This window comes from Photinus pyralis, unplaced genomic scaffold (genome assembly GCF_008802855.1).
Source record: "Photinus pyralis isolate 1611_PpyrPB1 unplaced genomic scaffold, Ppyr1.3 Ppyr1.4_LG5, whole genome shotgun sequence".
NCBI classification, from domain to species: Eukaryota; Metazoa; Arthropoda; class Insecta; order Coleoptera; family Lampyridae; genus Photinus; species Photinus pyralis.
In genome coordinates, this window is record NW_022170596.1 from 38,045,940 (window position 1) to 38,063,249 (window position 17,310).

Here is a 17,310-nt window from a genome sequence, read left to right on the forward strand (position 1 = left end):
CGAAACTAATGATTTAATTCATAGATCACTTCGTTCAGCTGGAATTCCTTCTATATTCTAACCAACAGGATGCTCTCGCTCAGACGGAAAACGTCCTGACGGAATGACGTTAATCCCATTGAAAACGGGAAAACGCTTTAAATTTCATCAAAGAAATCGGACGAATTTATAAAATATCAGGATAATTCCGTTCCATATATTATCTCATTCAACGATTTATATTTTCACCATTGAATTTATATCAATGGTTTCACTATTCAAAGAGGTAAGAGGTAATGTTGCATCCATCCATTGCAACCATGCCTACCGGAAAAGCTCTGAATGAAATTTTCTATTCAGGAACAAAACCACGTATTGAAAAAATCTCATCTCTAAATACATTTTGCATTGGTGATGAAGAAGATACACCAATGCATCACTTACCATCTATAAAATAGCTCTTTTTTACAACTGCATGCATGACTCATATATAAAAGTCTCATTGTGTTAAACAAAATTTTAAAAGAGGAATTTTTTAATCACACCTGAACGAATAAAGCATATATTTCAAAAAAGGGTACGCAAACAAGAACAAATTACGCTAAATGATTGCACTAGCAAAAGAAATCAAAGCCACCAAAACGGAACAATTTTGCATAAATGGCTTGAATAGAAAGAAGATAAAATAGACAATTATAGATTTCAGTAGCGCCTACGCGTAGGCAACTTACAATCTAGATTGAAAGGCGGCATTATTATTTTTGTATTTATTAATACGAAGAACGAAACGACAATGTGAACAGTATAAATTTTAGTATAAATTAAAGTCACCATTAAATTATATTGATATGATTGTCAGTAGGAAATAACCTTGCTACTAGAATTATCCGAAATTTATGGATGTTTTCAATCCTGTGAGTGGACTACTCAACAAGCAATTAAGCATTTTCACACTCTATCTTCCCCTATAAAAAATAGGCAACTTGTCAAACTTTAACCTGAAACTACCCCTGTAGAGTGAATTTGCTCCAAACATTCTGTTATAAACAAGATGTTGTCATGACAACAAAAACAATCTACATTGGTTTGTATGTTAAAATAAGTACGCAATTAGAAATCGATATCTGTAATTACTGACTTTTGGTCACTGTGAAAAAATGCATCTCGTGGGGATTAGCGTGACTGGAATTCACTTGGTTTTGGCTCACAGTGTGGTGTAAAAAATGAGAATGACTCTATTTTGGAAGTACTAAGCAATGCTGGAACGCCACATCTCCTGAATGACCAATCAGCTTTGCACAGTTTCATCACAAAACTATCTGGACTCGAATAACTAAACTGTACAGTACTTTAAGATGGTGACCATTGCCAAACTATTGATCCAGGCTGAGACTGGTACTTTTACTTGAAAAGTGTACAACAGACGTTGTCCTGCTTTCACGCCAGTGGCCATTTTTTATACATTAAAATCTAAATCTTGCCAGCTTTATCTACAGGACAAGATGAATCTGAAGTCATTGCTGTCAGATGCCGAGTTTGACCGTTTGACCGAGGAGAAAATGACGATATGCACTTTAGTGATGTCAAATTCCATTGAAAAGACCGAGTAATTTATCTCAAATCTTTCAAGTCCAAGGTTACGATCCCTGTCTCGTACATCATCTTTCGAAAATTCACATTCCTCAAACACTCAAAAGAACAGCTCAAATCATATTTTCAGTATGGGTTGGCACCATCTTCTGTTTCCATTTTCGATGATGCAGGAATGCGGAAAACTAAAATGTCGCTCTTCTATGACATATTTTCTCCCGTGACTGAAGCTATTGACCTCCCCGAGCGGGCCTTCGTTGTTGATGGCGGCTTCCTATTACACAAGGCAGCATGACAGTCGAGAGAAAAGCTTTCATCCATCCTTAATAATATAATAATAAATACGTGGAATGCATGAACAGTCACTAAGTACAACCTTCAGAGAACATCAGTAATTTTTTATGGGTACCCTAAAGAGGCTGGAGCCAAAAGCGAGAAGCAGAACGTCTTCGTCGCCAACAGAGGCTTTCTGCGGTCACTATCCTTATTTACGGAAATTAGAAATTATGATATCAAAATGACAAAAGAAAGTTTCCTGTCTGACATCAGAGGGGTTCGTAGTTCGTCAAGTAGTTAAAGATGCGGCTACTCTCGTCAAGGAATCTATTGCAAGAGCAAATGAGTACCCCACTGTTGAAATTCGGGGAGAAGATACAGACCTGCTCGCCCTTCTAAACTGGACTGGCACCCTCCTCATGCAACGACCTGCTTACACCATCCAACACCTTGTTCTCTCCAGGGCTTCTGAAACACTCCACCACCATTAAGAAGCAAATGTTTAACGAAATGTTTTTAAAATTCCTACCCCAATTCGGTGCATCGCTGTGAAGCAGTATTTGAAATTTCGAAAATATACAACTGTGCTTCAAAAGATATGGAAACCCTGTCATGTGAAGCACCCAAATGAATTCACGTATATCCGCCTCCTCCATAAAGGTGGTCACGCATGCAAGAGTTGGCTTTTGACAGCGTTTTTCAAATATTCTGCACTTTCAGGAGTTCATCAAATCATCAATAAAGCTGAGTAATATTTTTCTATTATTTTTTTTTCAACACGTTGTAGTAATGCCGAGGGTTGTAAGGCTACTAAGAATTTTCAAATTTTTGGGGAAGTATACGTAGAAGATATAATTTCGTAAATCAGGTCAAATTGATATTAAAGAGAAAAATCGCCCCGAAAGTTTCACTTCGCCCCCCAAGTAGATCCTCCCCAGAAAATTCACGAGTTTTCGGTAGTTTTTCTTTGGCGAATACTGCGGAATCAATTTCTCGGAGACGAATCTTTAGTGAATGAATTTCCATGGGAAATTTTTCCTGAGGAGTGAATCATTTAGCACAAAATGTTAAAACATTTATTACCACTCGGATTTGACTAAATAATATAAGTAGCAGGTTAGGCACTAACTGACGTCATCAGAAATGGGCTAACAATGGGAATGACATCGCAAGGTAGTTTCTTTGGTATTTCCTTTCATTACATAAGATCTTAGCCTGAGACTTTTAAAGTGCAATCTGAGTTGCCTAACATTACAAACAAGAATGGCTTTAATTTTTATTTGACATGACGGCAAAACTGGAAATGGAAATTCATTACTTATTGAATGACGAATTGAATTACGAACTTACAATTAGAGGTGTTTATTCGACTGATATGATTTTGATGATATGAGGAGTAGTCTGATGAATTCATTGATTCGATTAGAATTGTTAGACAAGTCTTTAGTTACTGTAGATTTGAAAAAGAAAATTAAAGAGATAACAAACCAAACTTAATATACTCGCCATAGTAAAAAAATTCCATAGTGGAGTCATTTTGTTTTCAATAATCATGTAACCGAGAACAAATTGCAAAAAAATTGATCTAAGCGGTTTCGGAATGAAAAAAAATGTGCTGAAATCAATGGAATAAAGTTTACCCGTAGACCATATCGCCTGGGTATGTGAGTTTCAGGGTAAACGAGTCTGTCCGAAGTTGTCTGATGAGACACGATTTGAGACTGTCAACCTATAAATTAACAAACGTCAATTAATTAATCGCCTAGATATCCCCAAAAAAGCAAAATTTGTGGACGTATAGCAAATAATGAAGAGCATTTAAAGCTTCCCGTACTACGCGGTTACTATAAAGCTGCTCTTTAAGCGATCCTAGTGGTGTTTACACGACTTTCGTTTACCCTGAGATTCACATACCCACGACTACAGTGCCCTCTATCCGTGACCATCCATTTTGTATTGAAAGCATAGGGCGAATAGCAGTCCATGTACTATATGGTCTATGAGTTTACCACCCGGAAATGCCTCAACCGAAAAGCGAAAATGAGAAACAGGAAATGGGTGTTTTTTAGCTCGCAACTAAGCCAGAATTGCTTTTAGGAAAAAAATTTTAAAATTAAAAAGTACTAACAGCTCTATAAAAATGTACTTATGTATATCACATTTTTTTGTTAGAGCAATGGTTTAGGCACAATGTGTGTATTTATAAAATGACTATATTGAATTCGATTGCGAAATAAGCTTCAAAACATATACAAAATTTGGCAGTTTGTTCCAAAACTTTGATTATGATCAATTTCGTATCACGGAACGGAATCACCACGAAGGGGTCCAATGAATCCTCAAGAAACCTTCCTATAAATAACTTTGCCTTTTATAAATGAATCATCATAACGTATAAGACTTATATTTTCAAGTGCACAATTTAGTCGTTTATTTACGAAAAAGTTCAATTAGAAACCAAAACGACCTTTAACATAGGGCGACTACATTTATGTAGTATGGACCAAAAATCAATTTCTAAAAAAAAGGATAGGGCTTTTAATGTGGTGGTAGAATAGGTGGTCGAATCTTGAAAATTCTGGGAATGTACGAGCGAAAATTTATAAGAAAAAATCGTTTCCCGATCCGTGTTAAAGATATTGAATTTTTTTACTCATTTATTTTTTGGGACCTACAAAAGAAACCTTCTTCCCTCTTTAAGAAATAATAAAATTCTCAATATTTTCCGCTTACACAAAAAGTCTTCGGCCGTTCATAAGTTATTCGCTTTTGAAGATCGTCTACTTTCATTTTAAAACCAACTCGAATTAGTTAAACTGAGAAGGGTTAAAATGACGTCAATGTTAGTAGCTACACTCCAAAAAGTGAACATAGGTCTTTATAAAAACTACATGCCCTATGGTAGATTCTTTTAAAGTGAAACCACAGATAAAACGTTATGTAGTCCACGGTCTCACAGCCTCCGAAGTTGGATCCTTTACAATGGGGTACAATGTGAATGTAGAACTGCCATATAATGAGATTTTCTTGCTGTAATAGATTGCAAAACCGCGAGTACGGAATTTAGAGGAGTTTGTTATTCAAATTCTCCACAACAAGATTTTACCCTCGATTTGAAAGAAGTGGAAGATGGACGAATAATTCCGGAAACTGCCGTCTGTGGGTCGGAGCATAGTCATAAATCATACAGGGTTAATACAAATGATGTTCCTGATTTCGATTGAAAATATTAATAACAATAATAATAACGATCTTTATTCTTGGAACTGCGCATCACAGCTATTGAAACGTCATAGAAAGAGGGAAAAATAACAAACTTTAGGTACGTGCAGGTACGAACAACATTGAGTGAACACATAATAAATAAATTAGTGTGAATCTAGCCGGAATTAATTCATGAAATTACGGGATTAATACGTATGTATATTTGACCACTTCAGCTGATACCACTGGAAAGAAAAACTCTTAAATTTCCGTTTAGTTTGGTTTGGGTACGTAACAACTATCCAGATGATGACGCTTTCTTGGAACTAGCCTCCAAGATCTCCGGATATCACCCCCCTGTAATTTTTCCTTGGAATTTGTAACAATGTAATCCTAGTTCATCATCTTGTGTGGGTATCATTGGCTAAGGAATTAAGAAAAGGGAAGATTTTGGGGTTTTACCCGTTTGATTTTTTTCTAACCGTAAGGGATTGTGGGGTATATATCGCTCGATAATATTACCTTCTGCTTTCGTTGGTTAACTGGACCATAAAATTATCTATAAGACCCTTAATCACCTTACCCGATTTTCAACCCCGGACATAATTTGAAGGTTCACCGATAGCCGATATTTATTTATTTATTTATCCGGCAGACCAAAATCTTAAAGCATTCAAATTTCATGTACCTGATGCCCCGGTAAATATATGATCTAAAATTTACAGGGGATGGTAAGGGAGACACTCTTTATACTTTCTTAGGTAAGGTTGAACGAATAGGTAGAGCTAGAGGGATAGACCGCGTACTTTTTGAAATCGCGTATGATCATTTTGAAGGGGTCGCACGTATGTGGTATAACGTGAATTCCGAAAAAATTGACGTTTACATTTCCTTTATACAGGGTTTGTTCTCTTCGGCTGAAACAACCACCTTCAGAATGTGAAATAAGTACGCATTATTCGCCGTAACTTATTACCTTTTTATTTATCTAAATTGGGACCGATTACCATCGAATGCCATAGTTTTGATCAAATCCGGCATGACTTTACACGTCATGAGTCTTTACAAAATCATGCTTGACTACCACTTTTAGAACCTGGATAATGGATTCGCTTGTGTTTCTCATCCAAGTCGACGACTTAATCGAACGCTCACCATGTATGAATTGCGAACGTTTAGGTCATACTAGTTTCGAATGTCGCGAACGGAGAAAATTGTTATATCTGTTATATCTACAGATCTAAGGGGTGACCTCTAAAAACTCTGCCATTTGAACGGAGAACGGATCGAAAAGAAGTTATTAAGTCGCTGTGAATCTTCTCAAAGCGAGACGACGTCTAGCCAGTCTGTTATGGACATTCAACTTAACTTTCTTATTGAAGAAAGTTCATCCGTTTTACAAAAATAGTGCCACCTATAAGATGTGCGATATTCACTCTTCCTTATGTTGTTGGTCAGGTTAAATTGCGAGATACACTCACAATCGCTGTAACTTTGTCAACTATCGTGCGCAATTTTCAACCTAATGATGCTGTGATCAGTACAATGTGAATTACAATAAAGAGTCAAAAATGGCTCTAATTCTGTCATTAAGGGTTACACTTTTGGCACTTAATGATTGATTGTTTGCGAAACCATCTGCAGGTTATTTGTTAGTGAGAGCGGATCAAATAATGTAATGTCTCATGCCAATCTTTTATTTACCAGAATCCAACGTGCCTCAATTTTCTGATAACCAAGATCATTGTTTATGGAATCGATAGGCCGTTACTTCGCCATCATCATATAGGAATTACTGTCATCACCATTATCATTGAATTTTTATTCAATGCTATTATATAGTTTCCATTCCCGTATAGTTTTCCGTTAGCTAACAACCTTCAGCTACCAAAACTAAAATACAATTGTAGGCATATGATTTTTGGATAGACTATCCATCTGCTTGGGAAGATGCCAAATTAAATAATCTTAGTTATGTACCATAAATAAAAAAGCTTTTATTACATTAAAAAGTGTACATTTTTTTACAAATTTATTGAAGAATAGAGTTCACCGTTTCCTTTGCTAGTTACTTAGGTCGCGTTTTAGGATCTAATTCATCATAAAACGGGGCCTAAATAAATAACGGTCGATTTATCAATTATTTATGGCTGGGTACAAATGGAACAGCTCCATGGTGGTATCTTTCGCTTTGAAGGTTCTGGGCGATAGATTGGTCGATAGCGTCGGCGTTTGGAATTTGGGGACCATGGGCGCGGTAACCGTATTCGTCGGCGACGTAATTGACGGTAACTGGGGTTCCGTCGGGTGCATTGTAGGAGTAAGATCCGTGAACCGCTGGGGTGGCTCCTTCGGGTCCGGTCACTCTTAAGGCACCTTCAGAGTGGACTTGCTGTCCATCTACGGTTTGGTAGCTGTAACGGATTTGTTAGATAAGCTCGTTGCTTTTGGAGTAAATTGCAAACCTGTATGAGTAGGAACCATCCGGACGCGCTTCCCTTGTTTCGGCAACGGCAGGGGCTTGGTATTGTTGGTGGTGGACGGCTCCTGGGTAGTATCCGGTGGGATTACGATAGTAGGGGTTTGGTTGGTACGGGTTATAACCGTAAGGTTGAGCGTGGTATGGGGAGTAATTGTCTGGACGGTATGGGTTGTAAGCGTACTGGTTGTACGGATTGTATTGGGGTGCCGCAGCAACCACCGCTAATAAACAGGAGACGATGAACTGAAATAGTCAAGCATATTCCATTACATTTTCAGTATTGCACGCGTTTTGTTTCAAAAAAATTTAACCTTTGCTTTGAATGTTAAACTTCCGCACATATTAAGTTACTTGGCAGTAACGAAGTGCGACAGATTTGAAACAATAGGAGACTCATGTTACTACCAGTTCCTGTTTTTTTCGTCCCACAATATCAAATTGGTACACAGCTTCCACAATAGCGACAATTATTATAACGACGTCGTCCCATAAATTTTACGTGCACAATGAAAAAAGACATGCTGGCAAATGAGAATTGCGTGTGCATATATTACTAATTACATCAGGATTATTTTGAATATGAAAAATATATTTTGCTACCTCTAATAGTAGGTACATTGAAGATGACTAAACAATCATAATGTAACAACAAAATGTTTTAATAGTTTACTAATGCTTTCGAATTATGTCGTCAGTATTCATTGTTTGTTAATTTGTACATCACTAACCACTACGAAACGGTAAGCAAGAAGGTGCACGACAATATTCTGATCACCTGCACGTGGGTATATTTACAAATAATTGCGATTAAGTAACGTCTACCAATCCCTCGCCGAATGAAATACAAAAACAAATTCAAATAGTGTAATTATTTGTAATGAAAATATAAAAAAAGCAGCTCTACGCGAAAGGTTGTTATTAGTTCTTGTTAGAGCTTTTGTTGCAAAATACTAATTACTATTATTACATCCCCATTGAAACAGTTTCATTTACAACTTCATCAATTACGCTTCAACTACTCATGAAAATGAATACATAATTTAATGAGGTTTATCTTTTGCATTTTAGATTAATGAAGATCACGAAGTTAACTTTATCAAACGCATTGACTTTTCGTTGATTTTTAGGCTATTAAAAAGGAAGAGAGTAATTTTAGCATGAAACATCGTAATTATGAAATTAACTTCCTACACCGCATCCATACCTAATTTGTACCTTAATTGTTTGTATGCAAATTACAAGAGGGACCTTCAAAATTATGGTAGGTAATATTACATCACAAAGATGCACCATTAAAGGATTGATCTAAAATTAACAATTTAATATTATAGTACCATAATTATTATGCACTAGTCTTCTGAGTAAATGTTAAGTTATTGCTTTTGTTCATTGATCCGTAAACTGGAAAGCATCATTCAAGCAAAATTAAATGATTGGTACATAGAGCTTGTCAATGAAGTAAATTCAAATAAACCAATAATCAAATGATTTTTCATTTGGAGCAACTACAACACCAAGAAACGAAAATAATGTTAATCTAAAAAAAACTTGTTTGCCAAAATTTGACAAATCATGTTTGAGCACAATGTGCTTGTTAATTTTTTTAATTATCGAATAACCAAAAAGGTTCAGTATTGGAAAAAAGGAAACAGTTTTTGAAAAGGAAAGTAAAAATAAGCAATAGAGCAGAAAATTACACTTAACTAATACTAATTAGAGTATGAGAGCACTTACATATTTCATTGTGAAGGGTGCGAACATCCAAACGATTCACAGTTAGTGGCTACCAATTCTTACTGTTTTATATACTTAGTGAAAACCCCCACTGATGTTACGAATCATCTTAGACACACCTGATGCCAAATTACAGATTCAGTCTTGTTGAGGTCATGGTTCAGATCTCGTAACATAGTAAGCAGTCGACCTATTGTCCGTGGTCAACAAGAGCGGAAACACGTTTAATATTTATGTATAAGATATCAAATTTTCAGTATCAAGTGCGATATGTAGGTACGCAACTTATCTTGAAACATTTGCAATCAATATTCTACCCAAAAAAAAGTGTTAACTACAAATTATGATAATTTACAGCTTTGATCCGATAACGACGTGTAAAAGAATTATCTTTGGCAACATAAAAAATTTTATAGCGCAAATTAGAAGTTTAATTTATCGGACATCGAAAGGTCACTACGGAATAGTGGATCACCAGTCCCATGAAATAATGCGAAATTTGCATATCGCGACGAATTTGATCTCGCGGTAAATTAAGTCCGTTTTACTCCGCGCGGGTTAGCCAGGAAGGTGCTTGTTAGCTAATTTGGGTATTGATTATAACGTAATTGAGGCAAATTATAATTTGCATTGAATACTAATTAAGATTTATTGGTTGTACGTTACTGGGCATATCCCACGTCTTCGTTTGGGTATATCCTTGAAGAAGAATTATTAAATGTGCATAGGTGTAGGAATAGGGGTTTCAACATCGACATTTTGAATAAAAGAATTCACTTATTAGGTGCTTAATCAATAACACTAAAACAGTAGGTATAGGAAAACACAGTGCTTTTGCTTTTCTCGGATACTGTACCTAAGAGCTTTTTTGTTATGTCCACGGCGAAATGAAAAAGAAGAGTCTAGCCGCTTTCAGTACAGAAAATCAACGGCAAAGACAATTGTGATTTCGAACAAATAAAGCATTTCCAATTTTTTTCTAATTTTAATATCCATTTTCTTGGTTAAACGCTATTTCTAATAGTGTCCAAAAAAAGTTAAACGCACTGTAAATTTTGTACATTTTTATGCCCGAATCCACCGAAAAGTGCCGCACATCCTCCTGCGGTTTGCTCTCTAACGCATGCAATCACTGATCACTGGAAAATAAGTACCAGAAAGATTCTTGAACTTGTTAAAAACAATAAACAATTGACAGAAGTTTTCTGGAAACTTGAAGATGCACCTCTTTGGGGCAAGCAAGTGGAAACAAAATTGAAACTAGCGCGAGAGAAACTTCCCAAGGAACTTAGGAGAAGCTTAATAGGAACTTTAGAATAACTTGACAACAATTTGAGGTCATAAGTAAATTGAATAAACCTTGAGGGGAGCATGCAGGGAATTTGAGGAGAACTAGAGGACTCAATAGGAACTTTAGCAGAATATATGTGAAATGCATTTAATGTGAGAAGTTGAGGACCACATGAATGTTCTCAATGAATCTTCTCTGAGGAAAAGGGGAGTGGGCGACGAACTTGAAGGGCACTGAAGAGAATTGACGCAAAGGGTCAAGGCGGAATTGACAGAAATTTCAAGACAGTTTAAGAAGAATTTAAAAGATACTGAGGGCGTCCACAAATTCACATAGCTTAGAGCCCAACGTTTGGCTAATCCTCATCTGCGTTCGCCGCTCGCCGCCATTGTCATTTAAAACCACGCGTGAAATCAGTGCTTATTTTGAATATTTTAGGAAATCCTTAATTTAATGGTTGCTTCTAAATAAATACGTACGTTTTCCTAGAACATCAGCATCATCCCTTAGATGAGCACTAATGTAGTAAAACACCCGGTGCATGGATGGAGTCGAATGAGCGCTTACCAGGAACCACAACTTCTAGAGCAAATTATTTGTATTCCAGAAGGTGACAATGATAATGAAGTGTGGAATTAGTTTCCTAATGTTAAGCGAAAACGAGTATTTAAGCAGGCAAAGCTGTGCAGTTTACGTATAACGCGAACCTTTGCGATTGACCTAAACATTCCAATTAACAATACTGGACTACCGAATTTTGAAATTTTAATCTAGCCTATTAAACGAGGGTTTAGTTGATTGTGTTGCAGCAAACGTTACAAAAATAGGTCGCGTTCCGTGTCAAATGAAACGCGCTTAATGAACATGAATTTTGAGACTGGTCCCAGATTTTTATGGTGACAACGGCATGATTTAGAGGGCGCTTGTTGCATCTTTCGCATTGCAGGCATACATTTTAGGCCGATTTAGTTTATTTATATAATTTTACACCTCACGGTTCAAGTTCAAGATAGGCTCGCTATTTTTTTTTCAGTTACTTATAAGGGGGGGTTGTTTTCCTTCGTTTCCATTTTCATTTAAAAATTGGTACTGTTTCCGTGTGGTGTAATTTTGTTTTAGGTTCTTGACTGACCTTCCGAACTCTGAAATTGACTGTTTGTCTCCAGCTGACTAAGTAAAGTAAATTAAAATCTAATACCTAGGATTGTAAACAATTTACGATACCAGAATAAACTGTAGGTATTTTTTAAATACTCTTAATTTCAAGTCATTGGTACGCGGACTGCCGAAAGTTCGAGAAATATGTGAATCGTACATAAAACGTCGAATCTTCAAATGATAATAATATACAGTAGTAGGGTCTCGATAATCCGTACCCACGACCGACCGAACACCCCAATAATCCGAACTATCACACGGCTCGCACCACTTCACAGCTTCAACATCAATGAAAAGAAAAGCAAACATGCATACATATAATTCGAACAGGGTGAAAATGTTGGTGTTCGAAGTATCGAGACGCTACTGTACCTTCTTTTATGACCATTTCTATAACGTTAGAATCACTTAAACCTACTCCATCCGTCTCTGAATTTTCCACGTAGATCTGGGGTGACCGATACTCGAATCTTGCTCTTCTGTGGTCGTAGATTATAGACACATTCGGTTTTTGGAACCTCGAACATTTTATTTTCATTAATTTAACTTGATTTATCAAATGTCTTTTTGCTAAGATAGCTCAACCAAAATTATGGAAATTTATATAGCTGGGAAAATGTTTAATGAAAGACCTCAAATTGTTTGCCAATTTTATTGTATTAATTCTTTTTATAACACTTGTTGAGGTGGTGCCTTAGCAAAAAACATTTAATAAATTGTAGCATTTTCAGCGCATTTTCCAATGAAGTTGCGTGCGTTATTGCTGCTACTTTCTCTGCCGTCTGGGTCTGATCGTTTTAATTCGGTAGTTTCTAACTCTAGGACCTGAGCTATGAAAAATAAACGGTTAATGTGGGCAGGTAGCTTTGGCACCTGAATAAAGAAAAATCTTGACGATTAATTTGCGCATGCGCTAAGTGCGCAATGCCACCCTTATTATTTATATATTTTTTGAAAACCACAGATGTTTTCAGTAAAGCCAAGCATATCGCAAATTTTAAAAATCAGATGTGCGCATGCGCAAACTGCGCAATTTTGACATTCTTATTTATAGAGATATTTGTTTGAAATTTTACACAAAGATTCTTCTAGGAAAGGCAAACGTATAGTATATTTTAAACATCAGGTGTGGCTGACCGCAGTCTGTGCAATGCTAAAATTCTTATTTATAAGGATGTTTATGCCTTATCTTATTGTTCTTTGTAGTTTGTACACATATATACTATATAGTCACCTTCGCAGTGTAGACGCGCGTGTACAAATTTAATGTAATTAGAATTCACTAAGGAAATTAACATTTCCCTGAAATCGTTTGCTATATCGACTAAATGCAACTCAAACGAAGAAACACCTTATAGCAAAATAGCAAAATGAAACTTATTTTCAACTATAAAGTTTCTGTACAAGTATAATTATCATAAATGAATTGTTGTTACATAGCGTTATATGAACCCCGAGCTACGAGCATGAGATTACTAAAAACTGTTAGAGGGTACCCTACCTTAATTAAGCGTTTTCAATAACAAAGTTTGCGGGAGAAGCCCAAAATTTTCCACAGTCTTAATAAGAAGTTCAGTTCATCTCATCGAAATGTGAGGTTATACAGTGAATTTTTTTAAATGCGAACATACCAGGTGCACAGGACCTACAAATAATTGAAGGTTAGTTCACAATGAATTGTGATGTCAGCGCGTGCCATGTGAAGTCAAGTTATCGTAAGTTTAAGAAAAATTTATCCTAAAGTTGCTATGGCCTNTAACCTTGATTTTGTTGATGAATGGCTCCATATTAATTAGTGTGGTCTAATGGTTGTCGAAAGTATTACACTAATTTTGTTTATTGAAAATGTTAGTCGCTATCGATTTCGGACTTTCTCTCGTCCATCATCAGGCGATACGTCGGGATGGCTAACGAATCATGGAAAATGTTTTATCTGAATATTATTTTGAAATCTGTAAAATTTATGTGAAGAATGAAAGGCGTGTATGGCGAAACACGTGTTTTTATGTCTAGACTAAAAGTTCATATAGGTTCTCAACAAACAGAACAATCAAGATGCATTTTTAATGTAAAAGCTTTTATGAAGAAACTGATTGAGTAATGCTTGCTTACTGGCAGTGCTCACGATCCACTCAAGGTAGGTACGCTCAAAATTGATACAATGAAATCAAATACCTAGGAACGTTCACACTACAGCTAGCACCAAACACACGCGGATTCCTATTGGATTTCATTGTATCAATTTTGAGCGTATCTTGAGTGTGAGCGCGAGCGTCACCTTAGTGTGAAACAAGCTTTAATGTCCCTACATTGTAAATTGTCAATAGGTGGATGAATTTTGATAATCTAAAACGAGCTTTAAAACTTAGTATAAAAAACCATCAGACATATCCTTGATCTTGGAATGTTATAAAATTCTAATAACGAAGAAGAATTATTAACATCAAATAGGTACGTGAATTATCTTTGACCGCGCACATTGACGAGTTTTTTGTTTTTGGGGTACCATCATGAATTTAAATATCAAACATGTTTAATTAAATCCCTGTGTCCTTGTGACATATCTACGGCTATTAATCGTAGAAGCGTTGACTTAATTAACATTTCACTTTGATCTGCAAAGAACCCATTAAATTGAATGTCCTCCTAATTTTAATAACTATGAATGGCATTACTATTAAATAGAACTGTTATCCGCAAGAGTAAGGAACCAAACTTGAATCATTAACATTTAACTATACAATTTATGGAAATATTTTTGTGGCAGTCGAGACTGTAAGAAAGTTGATTAACTAATTATTCCATGATATTTGTTCTAATTTTTAAACCCGGACATAGTAGGTATCTTCTGCAAGTTGTCCGGGTAGTTGCAAATTTATCGGTCTCAACCGAGGTCTCAACTTTGGCAGTTGCTTATATTGTGCTCTGCATTAAACTGACTTTACTGAAGCGACCAGTGTACTTTGATTTGGAACCTTTTTCAAACACTGCAATGACTGCAGTATATTTAAGTATAGACAAGTTCAAGACGGGAGCAACAAAATGAAATTGAGAGTGAAATTACAATTAGAACGTGCATAGTCTTTGACTACGCATATGAAAGACGTACATACCATAGTTAATTGTTTATGTTGGCGTTCCATTATAATAGCTTATGCAAATATGCAAAAATACATTCTCACGCCTCATAATTTAAGGAGCGACAACAGCACCGTGTACTTAGACATATCTCCCAACAAGATTCCATTATAGGTAGCTACAAGTAAAAACACCACCCCTTCCAATTTACAAGTTACAGGATGATACATTTTTTTCAACAGAACTAAAATTTATTATATATGCATTTACTATATTTGATAAATCTATAATTACACACCCAACCACATGCACTCCCTCCTATATACTTACAAGTAATAAATCATATTGCCAATGAATAATTTTCAATTATTAACGTTTCAAAATTATGACAAATCTTGAACCTTACAGGATAATTTATAAACAAATTCTTAAACGTCGTAATTGTACTTAAAAGTAAGTGTAGTGGGCTTCATATACCATGAATCATAGTTCAGAAGAGATAAAGTAGAGAATAAATTAAGTTAAGCAAATGGCATATATTAAAGTAACGTGTCTATTTACCTACACTTTTGTTTCAATAATTTTTTAAAACTCGTAAGAAATAAATAGAACGTAGTGAACAAAATGTCTAAATTCAACCGTTATAGCAGAACTATTCGATTCTTCAACGTGGCATCCAGAAACGTCACAGTTTCGCACCAATTTTGCCATGAATATGCTCCTTTGGTTTAGCAAATTGGTTATGTCCCTGCGCTTTAATTAGCTTCTCCCTACTTTATGATATCTCTTTGCCAAACATTCAATAAAATTCGCCCACAGTCCCAAATGGTTAACATTATCTGGTCAGAAGAAGGTGGCATTTTTCGTATGAATTATGAGATCAAATAGGTTCTTCATGACAAGATCTTGTACTTTCAAATACTCGGTTCTTCATTCGTCGATCAAACAGCAGTTAATCACAGTGTCCAAGGCTTGTCCTAAATCGCTCATTTTTCCGTACAAAATGTTTTTAAAACTGTTCACAAAAGCCACATTGGGCACCGAAAGGTACATGCGATCGAAATAGTCACATCGATCTTTGAGCATCCAACCGTCAAATTTTGCATTCCACCCCATTCTCTGAGATCATCCCGATTCCCGTACTACCTAATTTAGCTCAAGGTGTGCTGTAAATCTGCATAGTATCTTGGTGTACTGGCGTAAATTATAAAATAAAATTTAATTTATTGAACAGGATATGAAAGGATGAACAATTATTATTGTTTACATTTTTACTCTTGGCAATGGAAATTTGGCATTCTCCACAAATAAATTCAAAACTTCTTCATTTGTATAATGAGTTGACATTTTAAAGTTAACAAGTCTAATCGCCAATCTACTTTTGATACGATATAATGGGTAATAGGTATGCTCATTGTAAATGTCAGTTTGCCCTACTGCTGTTTTTTGCTTGCTCGTATTTTTTCTGCGTCATTTAAAGTGTTTTTTATTATACCTGAATCACAATCTCCGTTTTAAACACTCAAATGCGTGCGAAAAAGGGCCTTTAAAACACACGTGCTTTAAAGTTGCTAAGTAACGATACTTCAAGTATGACTTTTGAAACTGTCATCTGGATGAAATAAAAAATCCTCGTAGGTCGCTTTCTGTAAATGCAGAACATTTCTTTGGCTTTTGTACCTATCCTTTCGTTGAATCTTTCACAAACGCGCGTAATTTAGGGTATGTTTCCAAATCTGTTCCACTTTTTAATCGCAGCATTGCTTTAAAGTTTTGAATGAATGCACCAAAATATAGAAGATTTAAATACCTTTGACATTTCCTTCATATGTGCCAGCATTATGGATGCATTTAAGACTGTATTCGTAAGTAACTTCCCATTCATCCATGAAAACAACTTTTCATATTCTTTATAATAGGTTTTACTGCAGTTGGATTTTACACCTAACAACGTTTGTTTAGATTTTACAACAATCGATTTAATGGGCGGTGTATTATCTTTTTCAACGGAAATCGTTTAATTCACAAAGACGATGATTTTTGTAAGCAAACGTCAAGTGCATTTCCATGGCAATCGTGAAATTACGAACACCCAGCCCACTTAATTAGACATGTATTCGAGTATAACGTCAATATGACTTCATTGTATTTCCTATTTTTAAATTATATTGCAGGTATAATAAAAAATACTATAAGATACACGTGTATAATTAGTCCTTAAAGCACTTGCAACGTTAAAGGCACTCCGCTTTGCGTCGTGCCCTTAAACTCGTTGCGCGTGCTTTAAAGACTTGATTATACACTTGTATCTTAATATACTATTATCATTGATTCCGAATTTTTAAAGCACCTGAATTGTATCGGGAAAATTTGTATTGATTGAGAAAAAAAATTGTTAACAAGACAATTTTTTGTGATGAAGGAGGTAACTCTTACTTTACAAACTTCTACAAACCGTACTGTCATTCATTTTTACCATTTTATTCAGATAAGGTTTTAATGGGGCATTTTAGAATTC

At 35.6% G+C, this 17,310-nt stretch overlaps 1 protein-coding gene across 1 annotated transcript; it reads right to left on the bottom strand.

Annotated features, from left to right (window-relative positions):
- Window positions 1-7,026: 7,026 nt before the first annotated feature.
- Window positions 7,027-9,369, bottom strand: LOC116171467 (endocuticle structural glycoprotein SgAbd-2-like). The gene is made up of 3 exons (XM_031488325.1): window positions 9,266-9,369; window positions 7,515-7,774; window positions 7,027-7,463 (listed from the first exon to the last, which is right to left on the bottom strand). Exons 1-3 carry the CDS (start codon window positions 9,290-9,292, stop codon window positions 7,190-7,192), a joined length of 561 nt encoding a protein of 186 aa, XP_031344185.1. The 5' UTR covers window positions 9,293-9,369; the 3' UTR covers window positions 7,027-7,189.
- Window positions 9,370-17,310: the final 7,941 nt, after the last annotated feature.